A 26151-nucleotide genomic window follows, 5' to 3' on the forward strand; every position below is an offset into this window, starting at 1 on the left:
TGAGTACTACAGCGTTAGGCATTACTGTATAGACGCAGTCCGGTCTATAGCCAGTGTGTCCACTGGTTAAGCGATTCTACCCGCCCATTGCTCTGTGATTGCTGGTTAGGCATATACTTTCTGAGTGTAGGGCTTAGGTGTGGTTAGCATACATACTGTAAGGCTAGACCGATTGAATGGTGTCTTTTCTATCCTCTTCTCTTCTGTGGCTGTTGTTTTAGATGGCAGCCGATCTTTATCCATATCGCTATACAGTGCAGTTAGCACAGAGTGCTCCTATGTCAATGTGGTTACACTGAGCCAACGTACAGGGCAGTATGGTTAGTACTGTGCCCTGCTATACTTTTATACACACTGTGTGTGTGATCTAGACACACTATATATACTGTGTAAATATATATCCTATAACCTCTGTGAGGAAACAGAGGCTTTAGTATTAGGATCTCCGGGATGCGTAACGGTGCTCCTACACTTTCATATTATTTAGTGGTCTCTGTGAGTCAACAGGGGCTTCTTGCTCTAACAAAGCTACTCTAAAGGAAGAGTGGCAGCTCCATATGTGGTGTGACCTGTAACACTACATTACTACCCCCTTGGTGAGAGTCCTCAGTAGTTGATACCTTTTAATGGCTAACTGAAAAGATGGTAATAATAGCAAGCTTTCAAGACTACTCAGGTCTCTTCATCAGGCATGGTATAACACAAAATCTGAAGAGTCACATATTTATACATAACAGAACATAGAATGGAGCAGTAAATAAGACAAGTTATGTGAAGCAGAACTATCACTATGGCAAGGGGGCAAACTGTTGTGGCCATAAATATTGTTGTAGTTCATAGATAAGCAGTGTGAAAGTTTTATTGTCCTCTGATTGGGGTGTCTGGTCTGGGCTGTGACACCCCAATCAGAGGACAATAAAACTTTCACACTGCTTATCTATGAACTACAACAATATTTATGGCCACAACAGTTTCCCCCCCTTGCCATAGTGATAGTTCTGCTTCACATAACTTGTTTTTTTTTACTGCACTATTCTATGTCCTGTTGTGTATAAATATGTGACTCTTCAGATTTTGTGTTATACCATGCCTGATGAAGAGACCTGAGTAGTCTCGAAAGCTTGCTATTATTACCATCTTTTCAGTTAGCCATTAAAAGGTATCAACTACTGAGGATTCGCAGTTCTTTTAAACAAACTTTTTTTTATCTCTACTGGCTAACACAGTACAAAGATATATTTTACCTGTACCCCCTTGGTGTTAAGCTGGGTTTACACACTGCAACATCGCAAAGGACATCGCTGTAACGTCACCGGTTTTGTGACGTAACAGCGACCTCCCTAAGTCTCTGCTAAGTCGCTGGTGAGCAGTCAAGCAGGCAAACCTGGCCAACAACGGAACAGCGATCCGGACCTGCAGAGCGACCTAGCTGGTTGTTGGGGACGTTGATAAGCAGCCTTTTGAAAGGGAAGTTGCTAACAAAGTCGCTGCAAAGTCTTTCACACACTGAAACTTTCCAGCGATGCTTGCTGCACAGCGGGAAACAAAGGACCTAGGAATGGTCCTGAACGATTTGTAACGATTACAACTTCACAGCAGGGGCCGGGTCGCTGATAGGTTTCACACACTGCAACATCGCAAACAACATCGCTATTGCGTCACAAAACCGGTGACGTTACAGCAATGTCGTTTGAGATGTTGCAGTGTGTAAACCCAGCTTTACAGCTGCTGTTCTCTGTTATCAGCCATTAGTCAGCGGCAAGATAATACCCTTGCACAGTGGACCCTGACTATCTATTTGTATTATACCATCTTTTTCCCAAATAGATAGCCCCACCGTAACAGGTACCGCCGTGCTTATCACCAATGCAGGCCCCCTGAAACATGTTGACCTGTATATGTGCCTGCAATAAAAGACTTAGATTAATAATTCTGGCCTGCATTGGTGATAAGCGCGGCTGTACCCCCATTGTTTCTTTAAAAAATGTGCCTAATATTCCTGTGGGGCTGCAGCTATCTCCATCCACGATTATGCGAATTTAGGTGTTGTGACTTATTCACAACCCCTAGAGGTGAGTGCACCTTAAATATCATTATCTGGTTTTTATCTGGTAAGACCCTATGCGCCTTTTTCTCCACAGTCTTTGAAACCTTGTAGGAGATTGGAATTAAATGAATCATTGTGGCAGAAGACCCAGGAGGACCCTCACTGCTGATACAGAGATATAAAAAAGCTAGACTGCAACTTGCCAAAATGTACGTAAATAAGCCAAAAACCTTCTGGGAATCTTTATGGAGAGATGAGACCAAGATAGAGATTTTGATACAGTACATCATTCTACTGTTTACTGAAAATGGAATTTATTTATTTTATTTATTTTACTCACTTATATAGCACTATTAATTCCACAGCACTTTACAGATGTGATCATCACTGTCCCCATTGGAGTTCACAATCTCCCTCTCAGTTTGTCTTTGGAGTGTGGGAGGAAACCGGAGTACCCAGAGGTAACCCATGCAAACACTGGGAGAAGAGACTTACAAAGAAAAGTACACAGTATCTATAGTCAAATATGGTGGGGGTTCAAATAAATTTTGGGGTTGTTTTGCTGCCTCTGGTACTGGGTGCCTTGAATGTGTGCAAGGCATCATGAAATATCAGGATTACGAAAGGACTTTCGGTCGCAATGTAGTGCCCAGTGTCAGAAACCCGGGTTTGCGCCCTAGACCACAGGATAAAGGCCATAAACATACTTCAAGAAGTACCCTGAAATGCATAAAGGGCTGGAGCTCCATTGAATACCTGTGGAGAGATCTTAAAATTGCTGTTAGGAGAAGGCACCCTTCAAATATGAGAGACCTGGAGCAGTTTGCATAAGACAACTGTCCAAAATTTCAGATGAAAGGTATAAGAAGCTTGCTGATGGTTATAAGAGGTGATTGATTGCAGTTATTTATTCCAAAGGGTGTGCAACTAATTATTAAGTTGAGGGTGCCAACAATTTTGTCCGGGGTATTTTTATAGTTTTGTGTGAAATTATGTCCAATTCGACTTTTTCCTCTGTTTTTATTTTGTGTTGTTTCAATACACACAAAGGAAGTAAACATTTGTATAACAAAGCATGTATAATTGTAAGAATTTTCTGGGAGAAATACTTCATTTTCTGGAACAATTTCAAGGGTGCCAACACTTCCAGCCATGACTGAACATAGCATTAATTTTCAGGTAAATAGCATTTTAATCCTGTTTAGCCATTTACTGGAGCACAAGCTACAGGGAGAAAATTAAGTTACAGTTAGGTCCAGAAATATTTGGACAGTGACACAATTTTCGTGAGGTGGGCTCTGCATGCCACCACATTGGATTTGAAATGAAATCTTTACAACAGAATTCAAGTGCAGATTGTAACGTTTAATTTGAAGGTTTGAACAAAAATATCTGATAGAAATTGTAGGAATTGTACACATTTCTTTACAAACACTCCACATTTTAGGAGGTCAAAAGTAATTGGACAAATAAACCAAACCCAAAAAAAAAATGTGTTATTTTCAATATTTTCTTGCGAATCCTTTGGAGGCAATCACTGCCTTAAGTCTGGAACCCATGGACATCACCAAACACTGGGTTTCCTCCTTCTTAATGCTTTGCCAGGCCTTTACAGCCGCAGCCTTCAGGTCTTGCTTGTTTGTGGGTCTTTCCGTCTTAAGTCTGGATTTGAGCAAGTGAAATGCATGCTCAATTGGGTTAAGATCTGGTGATTGACTTGGCCATTGCAGAATGTTCCACTTTTTTGCACTCATGAACTCCTGGGTAGCTTTGGCTGTATGCTTGGGGTCATTGTCCATCTGTACTATGAAGCGCCGTCCAATCAACTTTGCGGCATTTGGCTGAATCTGGGCTGAAAGTATATCCCGGTACACTTCAGAATTCATCCGGCTACTCTTGTCTGCTGTTATGTCATCAATAAACACAAGTGACCCAGTGCCATTGAAAGCCATGCATGCCCATGCCATCACGTTGCCTCCACCATGTTTTACAGAGGATGTGGTGTGCCTTGGATCATGTGCCGTTCCCTTTCTTCTCCAAACTTTTTTCTTCCCATCATTCTGGTACAGGTTGATCTTGGTCTCATCTGTCCATAGAATACTTTTCCAGAACTGAGCTGGCTTCATGAGGTGTTTTTCAGCAAATTTAACTCTGGCCTGTCTATTTTTGGAATTGATGAATGGTTTGCATCTAGATGTGAACCCTTTGTATTTACTTTCATTGAATCTTCTCTTTACTGTTGACTTAGAGACAGATACACCTACTTCACTGAGAGTGTTCTGGACTTCAGTTGACTTCAGTTGATGTTGTGAACGGGTTCTTCTTCACCAAAGAAAGTATGCGGCGATCATCCACCACTGTTGTTATCCGTGGACGCCCAGGCCTTTTTGAGTTCCCAAGCTCACCAGTCAATTCCTTTTTTCTCAGAATGTACCCGACTGTTGATTTTGCTACTCCAAGCATGTCTGCTATCTCTCTGATGGATTTTTTCTTTTTTTTCAGCCTCAGGATGTTCTGGTTCACCTCAATTGAGAGTTCCTTAGACCGCATGTTGTCTGGTCACAGCAACAGCTTCCAAATGCAAAACCACACACCTGTAATCAACCCCAGACCTTTTAACTACTTCATTGATTACAGGTTAACGAGGGAGACGCCTTCAGAGTTAATTGCAGCCCTTAGAGTCTCTTGTCCAATTACTTTTGGTCCCTTGAAAAAGAGGAGGCTATGCATTACCCTTTCTCCGATTTGGATGTGCAAACTCTCATATTGCAGCTGGGAGTGTGCACTTTCAGCCCATATTATATATATAATTGTATTTCTGAACATGTTTTTGTAAACAGCTAAAATAACAAAACTTGTGTCACTGTCCAAATATTTCTGGACCTAACTGTATATTCTTCCTCCAGCTGCTAGCTTTTAGTTATTGATCGGGGCAAGGAGTGATTATACTCCCAAGCACACTGACAGCCTGATAAACACACATAGGCAGCAGAGTAGGCTGTCAATCAAAATGCTGGGTAGTGATTGTAGCCCATTCGCTTTTTATTGAACGGTGACTGTAACTGAACCCTCTACAGTCTAAAACCAGCCAAATTTCTCATGCAGCCCCATGGGAAAATTAATTGCCCACCCCTGCTCTACACCCTTGATGACTGGAAGCGAGCGGCTGCGGGAAGAATAAAACCTAATTTTCTTCCTGTAGCCACTGCTCTAGTAAACTGCCTAAACCTGCAGATTACCTCTATTCTGTAGATCTACCTGATATTTACATGCAGATTACCTCTATATCTGCAGGTAGTGTTTCCCTATGACAGATCAAGCAATACTTAAAAAAAAGGACTCCCCAGATTCAATACAGCCTGCAATGCAATATATCTTGTCAATACATTGTATAGCATTTACAGTTCTAAAGTAAACCAATGCAACGGTTTCTTTTACCTTAATATTAACAAGCTAAAAAGTTTTCACCTGATAAATACATGAATAATAAATTAAAAAAAGGAGATTAATACTTAAAATAATTGAAGATACTTACATGACAAATCTCCAGGCTACATGCTCATCGGTTATCCAGCTAGAAGAGAGAATAGCACTCACTCAGTACAGGTTACATGGAATGTGGCAAATATATTATTTTCTCATGAGTTGTGAACTCAGACACTAAGGGAGAAATGATGTAGGGGCATATAGTCTCAGATATTACAAATCCTTTAAAGCTACTATTTTACTAAGTACACAGGTCAGTTGATCACAGACAGTATTCACAATGTATCAGAACCCTTTAGGCTGTACCTATCTGATAATTTTGGGCACGACTCAGGTTATACAGTCATAGATTGCTATACGTCACTGCTATATTGAGGCATAATACATGTGACTGGGATTGTGTTTCAATCCCTAGAGTAACATGATTGTAATGCCCACACTGGCATCCCCGCACTATCCTGCCCCTCTCCCATGGCAGGGGCGTCAGTTGACTCACCCATCTGTCCCTCCTGTGGTGGGTGCTCCATTTTCGTCCCGTGCTGCTGTCTATCGGAGGATGCATTCTCATGGCAGACTTCCTGCTTCTGCTCTAGGGGTCGTGCTCAACCACGCCCCAACATACCCATTACCTGGATGTACCTCCAGAGGTCATCTGGGAGGCTGCAGGTACTTAAGGCACCTCTGCCCCATGGGAGGTGCCTGGGCAACAAGTCAAATACGTTGCTAGTTCTCAGGTCCCCTAGCACTGTGCTGCTGACGCTGTTAAATTGTGCTAGTTCTGTTGCTGATATCTGTTTGTATTCCAGTGTGCTGCTGCCGTTATCCCTAACCTGCAACTGCTGCTGTGAGCCACCACGCTAGCTGCCGACCATGATATCCGCTGCCACAAAGTATCGTCACCAGTTGCTACTGCCTCCATCCCGGACGGAACTTTGACACTGCCTGCTGCTGTAGTCTATCCAACAGATTGACGCTCCCGTACCACTGGGGTCAGCTGTCGCAGCACCAGTCTTCCCTAGTGGCACCTGGGCTCACACCTGCAGAGTAACACTCTCACCATCAGGGGCTCTGGAGAAAACCAGGTGTAAGTTCGTAGTTAAGCCCCTATGGGTTTTCTGTGTGCTATGGCCCAGTGGGTTTGTTAAAATCTCTGCTTGCCTGGCAAGCATAACAATGACTATGACAAGCAAGTTGCAAAAAATACTTGCTACTTGCTTACAGCAGTCACAGTACTCTAGGATTTGCAATGCGATCCCAATCACCTGTGATGTAGCAATAGCACATAGTAATCTTTGTCAGTGTGACCCATTTCATGGTCAAATATGCCATTTAGCCCCAGATATATAAGTAGGGTTAAAAAATCCATTTTAACTATTAAACATTTTCATAGAGCATAAACCTACATCACCACAGCTTGTGGTCATGAATGGCTGCCCTTATAGTCTCCGGTAAAATGCTTCTGATATTTTTGAATTCATTGTTCTTTCAATAATTGCAATGTGCCCACTCACAGAGGCAGCACAGCAGTCCCAACCTACGATGCTCACTGCTCCACAGTTGGGATGAGGGTTTACTAATGGATTGAATTGTTCACGTTCCTCCAGTTATATAGTGTTGTGCATTTGTGCAAAACAATTTCCACTTCGTCTCATCTGTCTCATTGTGGAATGCCCAGGTATTTTCGGGCATTTGAAAAAAAAAGAACCATGATATTTTCTTGGATGTCAAACTCTTCCTTTGTGCTGTCCTTTTATGAACACTATTTCTATTCAGTTAAAGGACATGTATAGGGACATCAGAGAGCTTAGGGTACAGCATCAGGTGAGTGCTGGAGGTGTCCCCGCTCCCTTCTTCCTAGCGACATGGCCCACTGTTGTTACTGTGTACCCTGTTTGTGGCTGGGCTTGCGGGGGTTCCCTGGTGCATGGTGGAACCTTGATAGTCAATAGAACTATTTAATATAAGCATAGTTCCCAACCATTTAAGATTAAGAACTGTCTTGATTTGAGGGTTCAGTTGTGGAAAGTCAGGGCTTTTGTCCAAATGTCCTCACTCTCGTCATCTCAGTAGCTCCTTCTTCTTAGGTGGCGGGGCCAGCATATCTCTGCACAGACAAATTAAATAAACAATGCCCTTCATCTCTTCTCTAATATCCCCTAGATTTGAAGTCACAACATCCAAGTTTGCAGGCAGCAGCTCTAGCTATAGCCCACATTGAGGAAGATGGGATAATTGGGTAATCTTGTTTCGCTGTTTAGATTTTGAACTTAAAAACAAATTATGCAGGTGCATAGAGATACATCTGTACATAGCAGTGTATTTTGGTGTCCCTGTGTTCTACTGGTGACGAAAAGGTCAGATTTTTTTATTCCTGTACAATTACTAAAAAATACTTTCTAGTTGAAGAGCTAAAAGTTCCAGTGACTCGAAGTGAGGGCAGCTGAATGAAGGGAGGGGCTGCATTTTAATGCAGGAGCTACAGATAAGTGCATAGTTAAACACAATATCATAGTTTTACACAAGAGCATAGTTGGGGTTTTCTATTGTTTTTCTGCTTTTATCTGTACCGTTTATCACCATTTAGCATGTGCTCCATAGACAATGGTAAAGGTGTGCAATGCATCTTGTAGGATGTATGCATGTCTTCAACAACTGTGAATATAACTGCATTTAATGTCAGCGAGTGGCATAGTAACTGATCTAAATATGCTGCTTGCACCACTCAGGAGCATTGGAAACCTGGAGAGGAGTTTAGAGATCACTGAGCGGCCTTGGCGGGGGCTAGTGATATGGGGGTGGGTGGAGGTGGGAAAGATCAGGACCCACAAGTAGGTAGCTGGGTAACATTTGAAAGGTGTAGTTGGAAAACTGTCAGGGAGTCTACAACCAAGTAAATATTCCTGTTTGGCTGATATTAGGGATGCAAGCCAAGGACTAGGATCCTTAGCAACCAGGAAAATCATTTCTGTAGGAAAAATGGAGATAGGTGTGCAGCAAAAGCCAGAGATATTTTGTTGGTAGGGGACTCTATAATTAAATAATATCCAAAATGTTTCCCTAGCACCCCATATATGGAGCTTAAATAGCACACCTAACAGCCAAAGGGATTGCAGCAAAAAAGCAAAAAAACACCCCTATTAAAGATGTACCAAACCACTGGTATATCAATAAGCATATGCTTATGTGCTTAACCCTATAAAACTCACAATAAACCTAGATAGCCTAATCGCTGAATAAATATACCTTAGAGCTTTCTGCAAAGAAAGTGCTAACTTCTCATACGTTTCACCAGGTAATACTAACAAAGTAGATAGTGAATATAGTAGAAGTAGCACTTATACTTATAGTGCTAGATGTAGTCTGTGAAAGATAGTAAATATGTTGAAAATGTTATCATGAGAATGGAGGAGATGAGAGTAAAGTAATTTTCATTTTCTCTATTTAGGTGGGTCTCCCTGGGACTTTAACCCACACACTTTAACATAGCGGGCAACAGATCCACAGGCTCTGCTGATGTCACTGGGAGAATATTGAAATCTGTGTTTATTTCTTTTGCCTTGCAGATAAGTAATGGGGGTGCCTCATAGACACCTCCCATTATTAATCTAGGACTTAATGTCAGCTGTGAGCTGACATAATCGCTTATTACCCTAATTGCCACTGCACCAGGGCAATCGGGAAGAGTCAGGTAAAGTGCTTGGGTTGTCGCATCTAATGGATGTGACAATCCTGGGTGGCTGCAGGCTGCATTTTTAGGCTGAGGGATCCAATAAGCATGTGTCTCCCCAGCCTGACAATACCAGCCCCTAGCTGCCTGACTTTACCTTCGCTGGATATTAAAATTAGGGGGAACTGCACGCTGTTTTTTAAAATTATTTAAATAATTTAAAAAAATAAGCCGCATGCGGATCCTTCTATTTTGATACACAGCCAAGCACATAGCTGGGGTCTACAGCCTATAGCCATGGCTTTATCTGTGCTGGATAATATAATATGGGGAGACCCTATGCCAATTTTTAAATTTATTTATTATTACTGTATGCTATATACCCGCAGACCAGGTCTGTGACTGGAAGCATCAGACACACTGTCACTCAGCATGGGGGTGCGTCTGAACTGCAACCAATCACAGACACCGGTGGGTGCAGGAGTTAATATGCATGAGCCTAATGTGTGGCCCGGGAAGAAGAATGAGAGGCCATGGGAGCATAAAGTCACACCAGTGAATCGGTACATATGAAGCGCTTACTCCTTCCTACCCCTTTCCGTCCGATTCTGGTTCCTGTAGATTATATGGGACCAGCATCTGGCCAGATATCAGGGATCAATCAAAGCCCTGCCGACTCGGGGTCGGCAGGGGTTTGATTTGAGAGTCCTTCCATCACTAGTGAGAAAGACAGGGATAAAACACAAAAAGAATGAACAGGCAGCAATGTGTCAGAAGTTTGTAACAAATAAACTGCAGACAAAATAAACTGCAATGTGCGCACACCAAATCTGAATTGTCATAGACTTTGCTGGGAAGTCAAAAGTGAGAACTTTCTGACAACAAAACTGCACCAAAAAACGCGGCAAAAATGTGACAAAAAAATGCTGCGTGCATGTAGCTTAAGGGTACATGCCCACGATCAGGACCCGCTGCGTCCTGGACGCGGCGGGCCCTGACCTGTGGGGCTGCAAGTCTCTTCCGCTGGAGAACGGAGCTGCTCATGCCCACAATCCGGATTTGGACAGTTGCTGTTTCTTGCTTGTGTTCTCCCTATGGAGGAAGCTTGTGACTCTGCAGCAAAGAACTCACATGTTTGTGGCTCGGAAAGCCACACCGCAGGTCAGTTTTTGCTGTGGGCTGCACACGCACAGTGCGCACAGGATTTCTAGAAATCCCATCAACTGTGCTTGTACTGTACAATGCAGCGTTTTGGATGCAGCAAAAACACGCTGCATACAAAATGCTGGAAACACTGATCGTGTGCACATACCAATAAGACTGCTCACAATTGCAGGAGATCCATACAAAACAATGGTAGCAGTGGGCTCGTAAATATCATGATAGCAAAAGAATTTTTAAAAAGTTACCTAAAATCAGGACACTTCTCCTACATATACATAGTATACATTGTAAAATTAAATGCGGTGGCACTGGTCGGCAATGTCGCCAAAAAAAGGGTGAACTAATGCTAAAAGAGCACATTTTGTTGCCAAAAAACAGATGTTTAATCCGTAAAGTGGCTAGTGGTCAGTTGTGATGGCAGTGCAGTCCTACAGACAAAATAGTTTTTTGATGACAAAATCAAACTAAATGCATTCTGCTGCACTTTTAGCCAGATTGTGACTGCGTCAGAGCCTTAGTGATACAAACCCTTTAACTGTAAATATTTGGTACCCTCGTCTTCACAGAGTTAATGCAGACGTTTGCATAATCAAACCTAATACGTGTGCGCACTCATGTGCTCAGTGTAACCCAGGGGATTAGCAGGATCAGTGTCTCCTATGGTAGACGAGAACCAAGCAGCCGGACGAGAAAGTCCGAAAAAGAAGCTTAGGGTTATCTAGCAGCAGCATGGTATTTTTTCATAAGCTGGATATTGGAAGTCATAGCACAGAAACTACAACTAAATGCAGTCATTTGTCTTCTCAATGCACATAGGTCATCGAAAAATATCCAGCCGAGAATACAGACATTGTTTCAAAAAAATGTAGTCATTATCACAGTATTGCAGTCGTGTGGCCTTGTGCAGACTTTGGCTTTGAACTTACAGCAGACAAGAATTACATCAAAATGAATATGAACAGGATTTAATAAAAAATCTGCTAATACAGAAAGGTTGGTTCCTTTGGTATGTGGTATTGTAAGTAAATTCTCTACCATAAAGGGATAGCTAGTGTTAGGCAGGTGGGCTGTAATGGTGTGTTTCAAATACCATGGGTGGTATATTATTAGCAATTGTGGGTTTCATTGTATATTATTAGTATTGTGTGCTATTACTGCATTCTTTAGAAATGTGGTGGTTAGTTTGGTTTGTATAATAAATATTCTTTATTAGTACACAGGATGATCTCATGTAGTCACCGTTCTTAGGCTATGTGCCCACGTTGCGTTTTTATGTGCAGAAAATCTGCACATAAAAACGCATGTTTTGGCAGGAAAAAAGCAGCTGAAAAAAATGCAAATTTTTAATTTCGTGTGCACCTTTTTTCACATGCTTTTTTCCATGCTTCTTGTGCGTTTTTTAGTCATGGCGACTAAAGGGTTTCAGGTGCTGTACCCCGCCGATCGCCGCTGGGTCACCGACTGATCTTACAGCCGAGACCCGGCTCTCTCTACTCGGAGTGGTGCCTGCACCGCTCCCGGCAGTTTAACCCCCTAAATGCTGTGAACAGTGCGATAGCAGCATTCAGGAGGCAGGGAGAGGAATCATTTACCTCTCCCTGTCAATCAGGTCTCTGTAATGCGATCACAGGGACCTGATGGCTGCCATGGTAACCCTGGGTCATCACCATGATGACTCCGGGGTACTGAGGTATGGATCGTCTCACAGACCAGGGCACCTATGTCACTGGAGTTCACTGCAGCAATGTCCCACGGTAAAGACCGCGAGGCCTAGGTGCAGGGAAAACCGGTGATGTCACAAGGTGAACCGAGTTCATGCAGGTGGGTTAGGAAACTTCTGTGATCCGCCGGCATAAACTCGATTCACCTTGTGACGTCACCGGACTTCCCTGCAGAAAGGTCCCATGGTAAAGACCACAAGATGAGGAAATGGCTGCAGGGAACAACAGTAATGTTAAAAAAAAGTACATAAAAATGCACAAAAAAGCAACGTATGTATTACATGTGTTTTCCCCTGCATTTTTCACTGACTCCATTCAAGTCAGTTGGTGAAAAGAGTGGAGAAAACGCAGAAACAATTGACATGCTGCTTTTTTTTTCCAGAAAAAAGAAGCAACATGTGCACGGCAAGTCAGGATTCTCATACACTTTGCTGGGATGCTTTTTTCTTATTTTTAGTGATTAAAAGAAGCAAGTAAAAAGCATGGAAAAAAAAAGCATGAAAAAAGCGACATGGGCACAAGTCCTTATTGCTGACTTATTAACAGAGCACTGACGTTTCGGTCCTAATACCTCGGACCTTCATCAATATGCATGGTGGAGTTTGCTTAGTTTCATAGAAGCTGATAAGGAGCCTCCGTTGTCCACTGCTCTGTCAGCGCTGCCGTGTTATCTAATATATAAAGCTGAGTGTATGCGTGTCGCCCAGGGCTATGGGGTACTCAGTCCCGGGCCGTATATGTACGGGGATGCTATCTCACGGGTGTGCTATGGCCGTTGCCCAGTTCTGTGACCCTGGGGACACTTTTAAAAAAAGTTTATATACAGGGGAGATGAAAGAGTTTATATCGTGATGCCACTTGCGGGTTGCGGCTAAGTAGTTGGAGCCGCAAATGGCACAGTTTATGTTCACTGAGGCTGGTGGTGATGGCAGCTGAGCACCAGGGTGCAGATGATGGGGTGCGGCATGGGAAGAATGGAGACCACACAATGGGTATAGCTTGGAGCGTCAGGGAGTCCCCTGCTGTCAGTTGTCAGGCTCTCGTCCGTACGGCGGGCAGTGTGAACCATGTAGGGTCGGTATTCGGTTCCGGTCCCTGGCTTAATTGTTACTGCTGGTGCCCCCAGATTCTAGGGTCAGTGAGGTCCGTGAAGGACCCCTCACTGTGCAGGTATTTGCTAGGCAGTTTAAAACGTTCACCTAACTTAGCGCCCTGTGCCCCGTCGATGCCTTTTGTTCCAGGGGTACCTCGTCGTACACTACCTGGCAACCACACTCCTGTACCAGTTAGGCCACCATTACACGACCCCGTCTTGAGACATGTCCGCCTCCTCCACTCTACTTACTACTCACTCACTACTCACTCTCCTCCCCCCAGGTTGTTGGCTAGTGGACTGGATCGGCTCACCCCTTGGTGGCCATCCATTGGGTCCCCAACTAGTCAGTCATCCCTGTCTGGGTGAGGGAACTGGAGATGTTATGTGTGTTGATTGGTACTGGCATTGAGCTTCCAGGTCCCTGGGGGTAGGCCCTGCATCCGTGACAGGATATCATACCTAATAGTGCCCTGAAGGGTTCAGGGGTGCTACATATGTATGTATGTGTGTGTGTGTGTGTGTGTGTGTGTGTGTGTGTGTGTGTGTGTATGTCCGCTAAAGGAATCCGCACCATCGCTTTTACAATCACGAAATTTTGCACAATGGCCTTATGTGATTTAGGGAACATCATAAACTATGTTTTGAGGGAAAAATTTAACCCTGAATTTTACAGTTATTAGCCAAAAAACCTGCTTACATTAAAGTCAATAGAGCTGGGAACTAAAGGACATTAATAGAATCCGTGATTGGTTATTATAGGCAACGAAGGACATTTTTAGTATAAGACAGCTTATGTGTGAGGTAATATGATGTTGGTGGAGAGACAGAGATACAGAGACCGACACACATAGAGACAGAGACACACACAGAGACAAACACACAGAGAGAGACACTCAAAGACACACACAGAGACACACAGAGATTGATACAGAGACGAGACACACACAGAGACACACAAAGAGACACACAGACTGATACTGATACAGAGACAGACACAGAAACAGAGACACAGAGACAGACACACAGACAGAGATGCATAGAGACAGAGACACACAGAGTCACACAAAGATGGACACACACAGAGATGGACACACACAGAGACAGACACACACAGAGACAGACACACACAAAGACAGATACATACAGAGACACAGAGAGAGAAAGACACACACAGAGACACAGAAACAGAGACACACAGATAGAGACACAGACAGAGACATATAGAGACAGAGACACAGAGGCAGAAAAAACAGAGTCACACAGAGACAGTGACACTCAGAGACAGAGACACAAAGAGAGAGAGATACAGAGACACACACAGAGACAAAGACTGAGACACAGAGACATACAGAGACAAACACAGAGACACACAGAGACTGAGACACACAGAGGCAAACACAGAGAGAGACAGAGACACACAGAGACACAGAAACTGAGGCAGAGACACATAGGCAGAGACAGAGACAGACAGAGAAGAGACATGCACACAGATACAGAGACAGAAACAGAGACAAAGAGAAACAGAGACAGAGACAACAAAGAGAGACACACAGAAAGACAGAGACACACAAAGACAGAGACATAGCCACAGAGAGAGTGAGGGACACAGTGACACAGAGAGAGAGAGGGATACAGACAGACTGACAGAGAGAGAGAGACAGAGAGGGAGAGTAAGAGAGACACTTAGTTACTATCCCAAGCAACGTCGGGTACTACAGGTAGTATATAATATAGAATAGCAAAAAACTTGTCTTATGGAGTCCAGTACAGTAAATGTTATGTTTTGGAGCGCCAGACTGTAAAGTAACACATTGTTTTCATAGGGAGCCCCCAACCTTTTATTTGGGTGTAGTTACACAACACCCTCTCTGTTCACATGTACCTACTGTACTAAATAAAGAGTATATCCAGGACTTTGTTAAAAAAAAAGAAGAAAAAAAAGTGCCTAAGAATAGAGATTAGCAGACCAGTGCAAGTTCGGTTCAGCCAGATTTTAGATAAAGTTCGGTTTGGGACATGGACTTAACCTGAACCCCCATGGAAGCCACTAATTGTGGAGTTTGGGGTCCGGTTTATGTGGGCCAGTTTATGACTAGCCCACATACAGCCAACTATAAACAGATTACTTCCACAGGTAGATGGGCGAGTTTTTTCCATTTTTTTTATGCATACTACAGCCGATCATGCTGTTATTACATCCAGTGTGAGCCGTTCAAACACTGCAAGCAGCTTGCATTGGGCCAATCACTGAGCTTACCTGAGCACAGCGCTGCTCACACAAGTGGTTTGCATACGTAAAGCACCCAAACCCTGGGTTTTATTTCTAACGTCTGTGTTTGGTACTGTAGCACCCACTGGGCAAGGGGTTAAATGATACTCGTCGCCGGACAGGTGATGTCGGGTCTGGGATGTCACGGGTGGCCCTGCCCGGCTTCATGGCCCCGAGGCGTACAATAAAAAGAAAGAGGGGTTGATGGTGGGGATAGTTTGAATGTCTCGTGACACCACCTGTGGTACCTGTGGTATGCGGCCAGGGAATTAGCCACATTCATTAGAAATCTGACCTTTGGGATTTCTGTGGGTTCTGACGGACACCCTATCCCCCGCGTTGGGCTTCCGTTTCACTCTCTGGGCTTCGGGAGAACAAGGCCTGAAACCTCGTCCTCTGCTGGTTAATTAACAAGGGGGCTTGCAACCTTCCTCGTCCTAGGGTCCAGGCACCCCGACTGTGCACGGACCGGATTCTCACTGTCGGCACCGGCAGGCTACGACCCTGCCCTGGTCCACTTCAGGTCTCCCGCGACCGGATCTCCGTCGCCTGTGGCCCTGCTCACTGTCTCCCACCTAGCCAGGTAATCCAGGGGTCCCTATCCCTGACTCCACTGCTCAGTCTGCACTTGACTTCCACTCTACTTCACACTCTCTACTGATCTGACGTGTTCCCGCCTCTGACACCTCAGGACCCCTAGGTGGGCATTCTCATCTGCCTGATCCCGCCCACTGGTGTGCCCTTATTATCGCGAGGGGGTGGCTAGGTTTTATGGCTGTGTGTTGTGCCTGAGTGTGGGTTTTTGGTGGTGACAAGGAGGGTGTACACTTTTGTGACTACCTGGTTTTGCCAGGGCGTCACACACACGTACACATCACTCTGCACACAAAGCTCTGCTCAAAACAGGCCAGTAATAATTGCTGTCTGCATTCTCCACCAAATGTAGGGAATTAGCATGGGTAGGCGATGGCAGGGACGCAGTAAAGAGGCACACAAAGGTTTTAAGTCCAGAAATTTAGTGTTTTATTCACACTGATAAACAAAATAATCACAGTCTTACTTCAGCCACACATGCGAAGGGAAAGTCTAGCTTGTCAAAGCATAACATATGTCCCGGATGTGATACTCCATTCAGGTATGTTTTTCACACACAACCTGCTTCAGCGTTCCACCCCAAACACATACACAAAGTGAGAAGTTGTGGCTGCTTTTTTATCTTGTGCATGCAGCATGCAGCATTGCAGGATACAACATGCAGCATTGGTAATTTGCCCCAAAAACCGGACTAGCTGAGAAGATCCAGGCTAGGCTTGACCTCCTTTCCTCCTGCTTACCAGTGTGAAAGGCACTTGCTGGGAGAACTTTACCTTGCATATAGCACCATACCCTTCACTGTGTTACAATACACATAACTGCAAACACACACAGCTCTCATCAGTACATACAGCCATGGTTGTAAATGTTGCCACCCTTAAAATTATTACAGTGTGAGCAAAGATGGTTGACCTTAGGGAGATCAACATCCACCACTGCGGAGACACCATCACGTGTTTCTCAACACAGTGATTCTGGAGCAATGCCCCCTGGGAAATATTCAAAGCAAGAAGGCCTGCGGAGACACCATCACATGTTTCTCAACGCTGGCAGGAAACTAGCCAGGTCTTTCACCGGGAAGGAACAACCACGGGAAGGGCAGTCTCCAGTCAAGGAGACCACCTATGCCAAACATGGTATCCATCCACAGACAGCCGTTTCGGGGTATTTGCCCCTCATCAGTGTGGAGTAGGAATCTGGCTAGTGGGACATTGCCTAGTAAAAGACTATGTGAGCAAAGATGGTTGACCTTAGGGAGATCAACATCCACCACTGCGGAGACACCATCACGTGTTTCTCAACACAGTGATTCTAGAGCAATGCCCCCTGGGAAATATTCAAAGCAAGAAGGCCTGCGGAGACACCATCACATGTTTCTCAACGCTGGCAGGAAACTAGCCAGGTCTTTCACCGGGAAGGAACAACCACGGGAAGGGCAGTCTCCAGTCAAGGAGACCACCTATGCCAAACATGGTATCCATCCACAGACAGCCGTTTCGGGGTATTTGCCCCTCATCAGTGTGGAGTAGGAATCTGGCTAGTGGGACATTGCCTAGTAAAAGACTATGTGAGCAAAGATGGTTGACCTTAGGGAAATCAACATCCACCACTGCGGAGACACCATCACGTGTTTCTCAACACAGTGATTCTAGAGCAATGCCCCCTGGGAAATATTCAAAGCAAGGATGTTGATCTCCCTAAGGTCAACCATCTTTGCTCACATAGTCTTTTACTAGGCAATGTCCCACTAGCCAGATTCCTACTCCACACTGATGAGGGGCAAATACCCCAAAACGGCTGTCTGTGGATGGATACCATGTTTGGCATAGGTGGTCTCCTTGACTGGAGACTGCCCTTCCCGTGGTTGTTCCTTCCCGGTGAAAGACCTGGCTAGTTTCCTGCCAGCGTTGAGAAACATGTGATGGTGTCTCCGCAGGCCTTCTTGCTTTAAAATTATTACAGAATATGAAGAATTTCTCCCAGAAAATTATTGTAATTAGATACTTTGTTATACACAAGTTTCATTTGTGTCTATTGGAACAACACAAAAACAACCGAGAAAAAAAAAGACAAATAGGAAAACCCCAAAAATGGGCAGGACAAAATTGTTGGCACCTTTCTAAACTTGTGGGTAAACAACTTCATTTCAAGCATATGATGCTCATTCAGACTCACCTGTGGCAAGTGAAAGGTGTGGGCAATATAAAGATCACACCTGAGAACAAATAAAAAAGGGAGAATCAGACTCAGTCTTTGCATTGTGTGTCTGTGTGTGCCACACTAATGGAGAATAGAAAGAGAAGAGAAATGTCAGAGGACTTGAGAACTAAAATTGTTGAAAAATATGAACAATCTCAAAGTTATTAGTCCATCTCCAGCGATCTTGATGTTTTTTTGTCAACAGTACACAACATAATTAAGTTGTTTACAATCATGGTACTGCCGCCAATTCCTTTGGACATGGAAGGCAGAGAAAAATTGAAGAAATGTTGCAACAAAGGATAGTCCGGATCAGGTTCCAAAGAAATTCAACTGTCCTGCAGGCTCAGGGTGCATCATTGTCAGCACGAACTATCTGTCTACACTTGAATGAAATGAAACGCTATGGCAGGAAACCCAGGAGGTCCCAATTGCTGAAACAGAGTGCTGAAGTGGCAGCAATGAGTCCGGATCTAAATCCCAATGAACACCCGTAGAGAGATCTTAAATTTGCTGTTGGCAGTAGGCATCTTTCTAATATGAAACCTGGAGCAGTTTCCAAAAGAAGAGTGGTCTAAAATTGGAGATGGGAGATGTATGAAGCTTGTTGATGGTTATAGGAAGTGATTGATTGCAGTTATTTATTCCAAAAGGTGCACAACCAAATATTAAGTTGAGGGTGACAGCAATTTTGTCTGGCTCATTTTTTGAGTTTTGTGTGCCATTATGCCCAATTTGCCTTTTTTTATCAGGTTTTTTTTTTATGTTGTTCCAACACAGAAAGGAAATAAACATGTGGATAACAAAACATTTGTAATGGAAATCATTTTCTGGGAGAAATACTTAATTTTCTGGAAAATTTCAAGAATGCCAAAACATTCAACCATGACTGCATATATACATATCACTGAACACACATACACAGCTAAGAAAAGTAAATATACAGTGGGTGCGGAAAGTATTCAGACCCCTTTAAATTTGTCACTCTTTCTTTCATTGCAGCCATTTGGTAAATTCAAAAAGGTTCATTCTTTTTCTCATTAATGTACACTCTGCACCCCATCTTGACAGAAAAAAAAATCAGAAATCTAGACATTTTTTTATTAAACAAGAAAAACTGAAATAATCCCATGGTCAAAAGTATTCAGACCCTTTGCTCAGTATTGAGTAGAAGCACCCTTTTGAGCTCATACAGCCATGATTCTTCTAGGAAATTATGCTTTTGAAGTTTTTCACACCTGGATTTGGGCATCCTCTGCCTTTCTTCCTTGCAGATCCTCTCCAGTTCCATCAGGTTTGATGTCTCTCCAGAAATGCTCAATTGGGTTTAGGTCAGGGCTCTAGCTGAGCCAGTCAAGAATGGTCAAAGAGTTGTTTTGAAGCCACTGCTTTGTTATTTTAGCTGTGTGCTTCTTGGTGGTCATTGTCTTGTTGGAAGGTGAACCTGCGGCCAAAAATGAGGTCCAGAGCACTCTGGAAGAGGTTTTCTTCCAGGATATCTCTGAACTTGGCCACATTCATCTTTCCTTCAATTGCAACCAGTTGTCCTGTCCCTGCAGCGGAAAAATAACCCCATAGGATGATGCTGCCACCACCATGTTTCACTGTTGGGATTGTATTGGGCAGGTGATGAGCAGTGCCTGGTTTTGTCCACACATACCACTTTAAATTATTACCAAAAAGTTCCATCTTCGTCTCATCAGACCAGAGAATCTTATTTCTCATAGTCTGGGAGTCCTTCATGTGTGATTTTGTAAACTATGCAGGCTTTCATATGTTCTGCATTGAGGAGAGGCGTTCGTTGGGCCCCTCTGCCATAAACGCCTGGTGGAGGACTGCAGTGACAGTTGACTTTGTGAAACGTTCTCCCATCTCCCCACTGCATCTCTAGAGCTCAGCCACAGTGATCTTGGGGTTCTTTTTTACTTCTCTCACCAAGGCTCTTCACCCATGATTGCTCAGTTTGGCTGGACGGAAGAGTTCTAGTGGTCCCAAACTTCTTCCATTTAAGGATTATGGAGGCCACTTAGGAACCTTGGGAATGCAGAAATTCTTTTGTAACCTTGGCCAGATTTGTGTCTTGCCACAATTCTGTCTCAGAGCTCCTTGGGCAATTCCTTTGACCTCATGATTCTCATGTGGTCTGACATGCACTGTGAGCTTTGAGGTGTTATATAGACAGGTGTGTGCCTTTCCAAATCAAGTCCTATCACTTTAATTAAACACAGCTGGACTCCAATGAAGGAGTAGAACCATCTCAAGGAGGATCACAAGGAAATGGACAGCATGTGGCTTAAATATGAGTGTCTGAGCAAAGGTTCTGAATACTTATGACCATGTGATATTTCCGTTTTTCTTGTTTAATAAATTTGCAAAAATGTCTTCATTTCTGATTTTTTTTTCTGTCAAGATGGGGTGCAGAGTGTACATTAATGAGAAAAAAATGAACTTTTTTGAATTTACCAAATGGCTGCAATGAATCAAAGAGTGAAAAATTTAAAGAGGTCTGAATACTTTCCGTACCCACTGTACATCACTATGCAAACACACAACTCTGATCAATACATATACATACACATCCCTGCACACTGACTGACCTTTTCAAGATTATATGGATATACATTATCAGATTCAGACAAACAAATGAATTTAAGAAAGACCATCACCACATATAAATGTTGTAGAGTACCCTTATTTACTTCAACAATAACTTCACTTCAGACCAGGTGACAAGTTTAAGTTAGGTCCAAAAATATTTGGACAAAAACTGAATCTTCATGAGTTGGGCTCTGCACACTACTATATTTAAAATAAAACAACTGAGATGTAATTGAAATGTAGACTTTCAGGTTTAATTACAAGGGCTGAACAAAAATATCCTTTGAAAGGTTTAATAATTGCGACCATTTTTCTACAACACCTGCTCATTTCAGGGGCTCATAAGTAATTCAACAAATTTACTTTACAATAAATAAAATGTTAATTTTTAATATTTTGCAGAGAATCCTTGGCAGACAAAAACTGGTTGAAATCTGGAAGCCATGGTCGTCATCAATTGCTGGGTTTCCTCCTTTGTAATGCTTTATGAGGCCTTTTCTGCAGCAGACTTCAGTTGTTGCTTGTTTGCTGGTCTTTCTGCATTAAGTTTTGTCTTAAGCATGTGAAGTGAATGCTTGATGGGGTTGAGATTTGGTGATTGACTCGGCCATTGCAGAATATTCAATTTCTTTGCCTTAAGAACCTCCTGGGTTGCTTTTATAGTTTGCTTTGGGTCCTTGTAAATTTGTACTATGAAGTGCTGTGCAATCAACCTTTATGCATTTGGTGAAATCTGAGCAGAATGTATAGCCAAGTACACTTCAGAATTCATCTGACTGCTTCTGTTCTCAGTCACATCATCAATAAACACTAGTGACCCAGTGCTATTGAAAGCCATGAATGCCCATGTCATCACACTGCCTCCATCATGATTTATAAAGGATGCAATGTGCTTTAGCTCGTGAGCTACTCCAAGCCTTCTGCATACTTTCTCCTTCCCATCATTTTGTTAGAGGTTGTTCTTAGTTTCAATTGTGCAAAGAAGGGTTTTCCAGAACGTGGATGGCTTCTTTAGATGTTTTTGGCAAAGTGAAATGTGACCTTTTTATTTTTAAGGCTGAATAATGGTTTGCACTTTGTGGAGAACCCTTTGTATTTGCTCCAATGATGTATACTCCTTATGGTAGACTTAGATGCTGAAACCTCGTGTTGCTGCAGACTTTTCTTCACTTGGACAGATGCTGTGAAGGGGTTTTTCTTCACCATGGGAAGGATTCTGCTATCATCTACCACTGCTGTATTCTGTGAATGCCCAGGCCTTTTTGATTTCCCAAGTTCATCAGAGAGCTCTTTTTTGGCAGAATGTAACAAACTGTTGATTTGACCACTCCTATCATGTTTGCTATCTGATGAATTTCTTTTTTTTTATTTGTCCTAGTGATGGTCTGTTTCTCTTCCATTGAGAGCTCATTGACTGCATGTCGTGGGTTCACAGCAACAACTTCCAAAAGCAAATGCCACACCTGGAATCGGCTCCAAACCTTCTACCTGCTTAACTGATCATGGATTAAAAAGGGAATTGTCCATGCAGCTCATTAAAAAATCTTTTGAGATAACTTTCCAATTATTCTTGGTCCCTTGAAAAAGAGGCAGCTACTTACAGTATTAAAGCCATACTCCAATTAGGATGTGAATAGCTTCAAATCAAAGCTGGAAGTCAGCACTTTAAGCACATATTGATTATACAACTGTATCCTGGATATGTTTTGGCAAACAGCTAAAATGGCAAAACTTATATCATGAGATGGACACACACACAGGTCTGCTGCTCGAATAGTGGAAATTCCCACACACACATATCACTCTGCCCACACACAGCTCTGATACATACATACACACTCAAGCACTGCTGTACACTCACACAGTTCTACTACACACATTCACACTTGTATGCACGCGGGCATACACACACACAACTTGGCTGTATGCATACTTACCTCTGATGACATCCTACATTAAATTTGTTCATGAGTAGTGTAGTACAAGGTGTAAAGTTGTATTCTTATTGAGTTCCCCACATTTTAAAGTTCCTCACAAGCATATGACTGATCACATGCCTATGAAATAATGTAAGGTTGAACAGTTAATTAGGAACTTTGATCGTCCTGCTGTTATGTGGTTTTCTTTTTCTAGTCCATCAAAAATGTCTCCATTGTTTTTGTACCATATAGAATAAAGGTGCAGTAAGCAAGAATAAAAGTAGACAAATACTTACCACCATGCACCAGCAGGGCCGTACAAATCCCCAAAGAGCGGGAGACAAGACAGAATAAATGGCACTCCCCAGGCAGTAAAATGGTATGCCCTATAAAATATAATAAGAAAGTCACTGAAAAAGTAATGTAGGGATAATATGGTATAAATTGTATTTGGACTATTTTCATGTGTTTGTCTTTTGAAATTAATGCATGTGTTTTCTCTATATTCATTTCCATAACTTCTCAAATGTGCCTAAAATAAAAAATGAAGTAACTGTGAATAGGTCGCAGAAAAAATAAGAATTGATTTGTGAATACAGCTCTAATACAGTTAGGTCCAGATATATTTGGACAGAGACAACATTTTTCACATTTTTGTTCTGTACATATCACTAGAGATGAGCGAACTGGTCGCGGTTCGGCTCGAGGTCGGTTCGCCGAGCCGAGGTCCCTTTCGAGTTCGGTTCGTCGAACGTTCGACGAACCGAACTCGAACCAATAGGCTATAATGGGAGGCAATCACAAACACATAAAAATGCATTATAAATGTACACATACAGTTAATAAACATTGCCATAACACTTACCGGTCCCCACGATCCCTCCTGCACTCTGTCTCCTGCCGCTATTCCATCCGATGATCGCTGAATCCTCCCGGTGACCGGCACTGCCAGCAGAGATGACGTCAAAATAGCCATGCGACCAGTCACGTGGCTATTATCTCATTGGCTACAGACTGGTCACATGACTATGATGCGTCATGTAGGACCTGCGAGTGCATCTCTCCGGTACACGGTGCACATTTGTGTATCGCCGTGTACCGGCGACATGCTCTAGCACACGGTCGACTCCCCGCTCCGTTAGGGACCGGCTGACACAGCCGGTCATTAACGGAGATCACCGTTGCCATAGCAACGCAGTTAGTGGTGACGTCACCGCTAACTGCGGCTCCGGGAGCACCGTTGCTATGGTAACGCGTCTGTCAGCGTTACCGCTGTTACCGCTAGCAGCACTGATCACTCACGGAGTGAAGGCTGCACGCTGCTTCTCGTGCAGCTTTCACGGAGTGAATGCTCCACGGGAAGCAGCGTCTTCCCCCATGCAGCAGTGATGTAGCAGAGCTGCATTTGTTGAACGAGAAAGACAGAAGACCATGGATCATGGAGGGCTGACAGGGGGTAATAAAGATGGAGTCTCTAATGTGTCTGTGTATTTATTTCTATTAAAGTATTTTTTCTCTGTGTGGTGTCTTTTTTTTAACCCTTTATTGGAGATTCTTAATGGCCGGGTCAAACGTGCCTGACATTAAGAATCTCTGGCTTAATACTGGCTAGTAAAACAAAGCCAGTATTAACTCATGATTACCCAACAAGCCACCCGGCTCCAGGGCTGTTGGAAGAGTTGGATACAGCGCCAGATGATGGCGCTTCTATGAGAGCGCCATTTTCTGGGACGGCTGCGGACTGCAATTCGCAGCAGAGGCGCCCAGAAACCTCGGGCTAACCTGTGCTGCGGATTCCAATCCCCAGCTGCCTAGTTGTACCTGGCTGGACACAAAAATGGGGCGAAGCCCACGTCATTTGTTTTTTAATTATTTCATGAAATAAGTGAAATAATTAAAAAAAACGGGCTTCCCTATATTTTTGGTTCCCAGCCGGGTACAAATAGGCAACTGGGGGTTGGAGGCAGCCCGTGGCTGCCTGCTGTACCTGGCTAGCATACAAAAATATGGCGAAGCCCACGTCATTTTTTTGGTGGGCAAAAAACGTCTGCATATAGTCCTGGATGGAGTATGCTGAGCCTTGTAGTTCTGCAGCTGCTGTCTGCTCTTCTCCATACAGACAGACAGCAGCTGCAGAACTACAAGGCTCAGCATACTCCATCCAAGACTGTATGCAGAAGTTTTTTGCCCCCTGAAAAAATTATGTGGGCTTCCCCATATTTTTGTATGCTAGCCAGGTACAGCAGGCAGGTACGGCTGCCCCCAACCCCCAGTTGCCTATTTGTACCCGGCTGGGAACCAAAAATAAAGGGAAGCCCTTTTTTTATTATTTCATGAATTTCATGAAATAATTAGAAAACAAATGACATAGGCTTCGCCCCATTTTTGTGTCCAGCCAGGTACAACTAGGCAGCTGGGGATTGGAATCCGCAGCACAGGTTGGCCTGAGCTTTCTGGGCCCCACTGTTGCGAATTGCAGTCTGCAGCCGCCTCAGAAAATGGCATTTTCATAGAAGCGCCATCTTCTGGCGCTGTATCCAACTCTTCCAGCACCTGCCTGCTATACCTGGCTAGCATACAAAAATATGGCGAAGCTCACGTCCTTTTTTTGTAGTTTTTTGGCAAAAAAAATAAAAAATGCTTCCCTGGATTTTCCATTGCCAGTGAAGGTAACACCAAGCAGTGGGGGTTAGCAGCCAGTAGCTGCTTGGATTACCCTTAGCTAGCAATACAAAAAATGCAGCGGGAGCCCATATATATTTTTTTTAATTATTTATTTAAATAACTAAAAACAAAATGGGCTTCCCTGTATTTTGATTGGGACATCACAGTGCTGTAAAAATAAATCTTTAAAAAAATGACGTAGCGCTCCGCGGTATTTTTGATTCTCAGCGCAGATAAAGCAGACAGCTATGGGTTGCCACCCCCATCTGCCTGCCGTTACCTTGGTTGGCAATCAAAATACAGGGAAGCCCATTAATTTTTTCTATTTAAAAAATAGTTAAAAAAAAAAATGACGTTGGGTCCCCCCATTTTTGATAGCCAGCTAGGGTAAAGCAGACGGCTGTAGCCTGAAAACCACAGCTGGCAGCTTTACCGTGGTTGGGGATCCAATATGGAGGTCCCCTCAGGCTCTTTTTTATAATTATTTTATAAATATTAATAATTACACAATAAAAGTAGGGTCCCCCCCAAATTGGATCACCAGCCAAGGTAAAGCGGACAGCTGTGGTCTGGTATTCTCAGGGTGGGAAGGTCCATAGTTATTGGGCCTTCACAGCCTAAAAATAGCAGGCCGCAGGCACCCCAGACGTGGCGCATCCACTAGATACCCAACATCATAAACTGGCAGTACTAACAAAAAAAAAAAAAAAAAAAATCGACAAAAGAA

At 43.4% G+C, this 26151-nt stretch overlaps 1 protein-coding gene across 4 annotated transcripts in view; it reads right to left on the reverse strand.

Moving 5' to 3' along the window:
- Positions 1 to 26151, reverse strand: part of LOC142288327 (uncharacterized) — a 936281-nt gene that overhangs the window by 388369 nt on the left and 521761 nt on the right. For all 4 annotated transcript variants that reach the window (XM_075333504.1, XM_075333506.1, XM_075333503.1 and 1 more), the window contains 2 exons: positions 23057 to 23146; positions 5583 to 5621 (listed from right to left, as the gene is read on the reverse strand). In XM_075333504.1, the coding sequence (XP_075189619.1) occupies positions 5583 to 5621; positions 23057 to 23146 (129 nt within the window). The remainder of the gene's footprint in view (positions 1 to 5582; positions 5622 to 23056; positions 23147 to 26151) is intronic.

Source organism: Anomaloglossus baeobatrachus, chromosome 2 (assembly GCF_048569485.1).
Source record: "Anomaloglossus baeobatrachus isolate aAnoBae1 chromosome 2, aAnoBae1.hap1, whole genome shotgun sequence".
NCBI lineage: Eukaryota > Metazoa > Chordata > Amphibia > Anura > Aromobatidae > Anomaloglossus > Anomaloglossus baeobatrachus.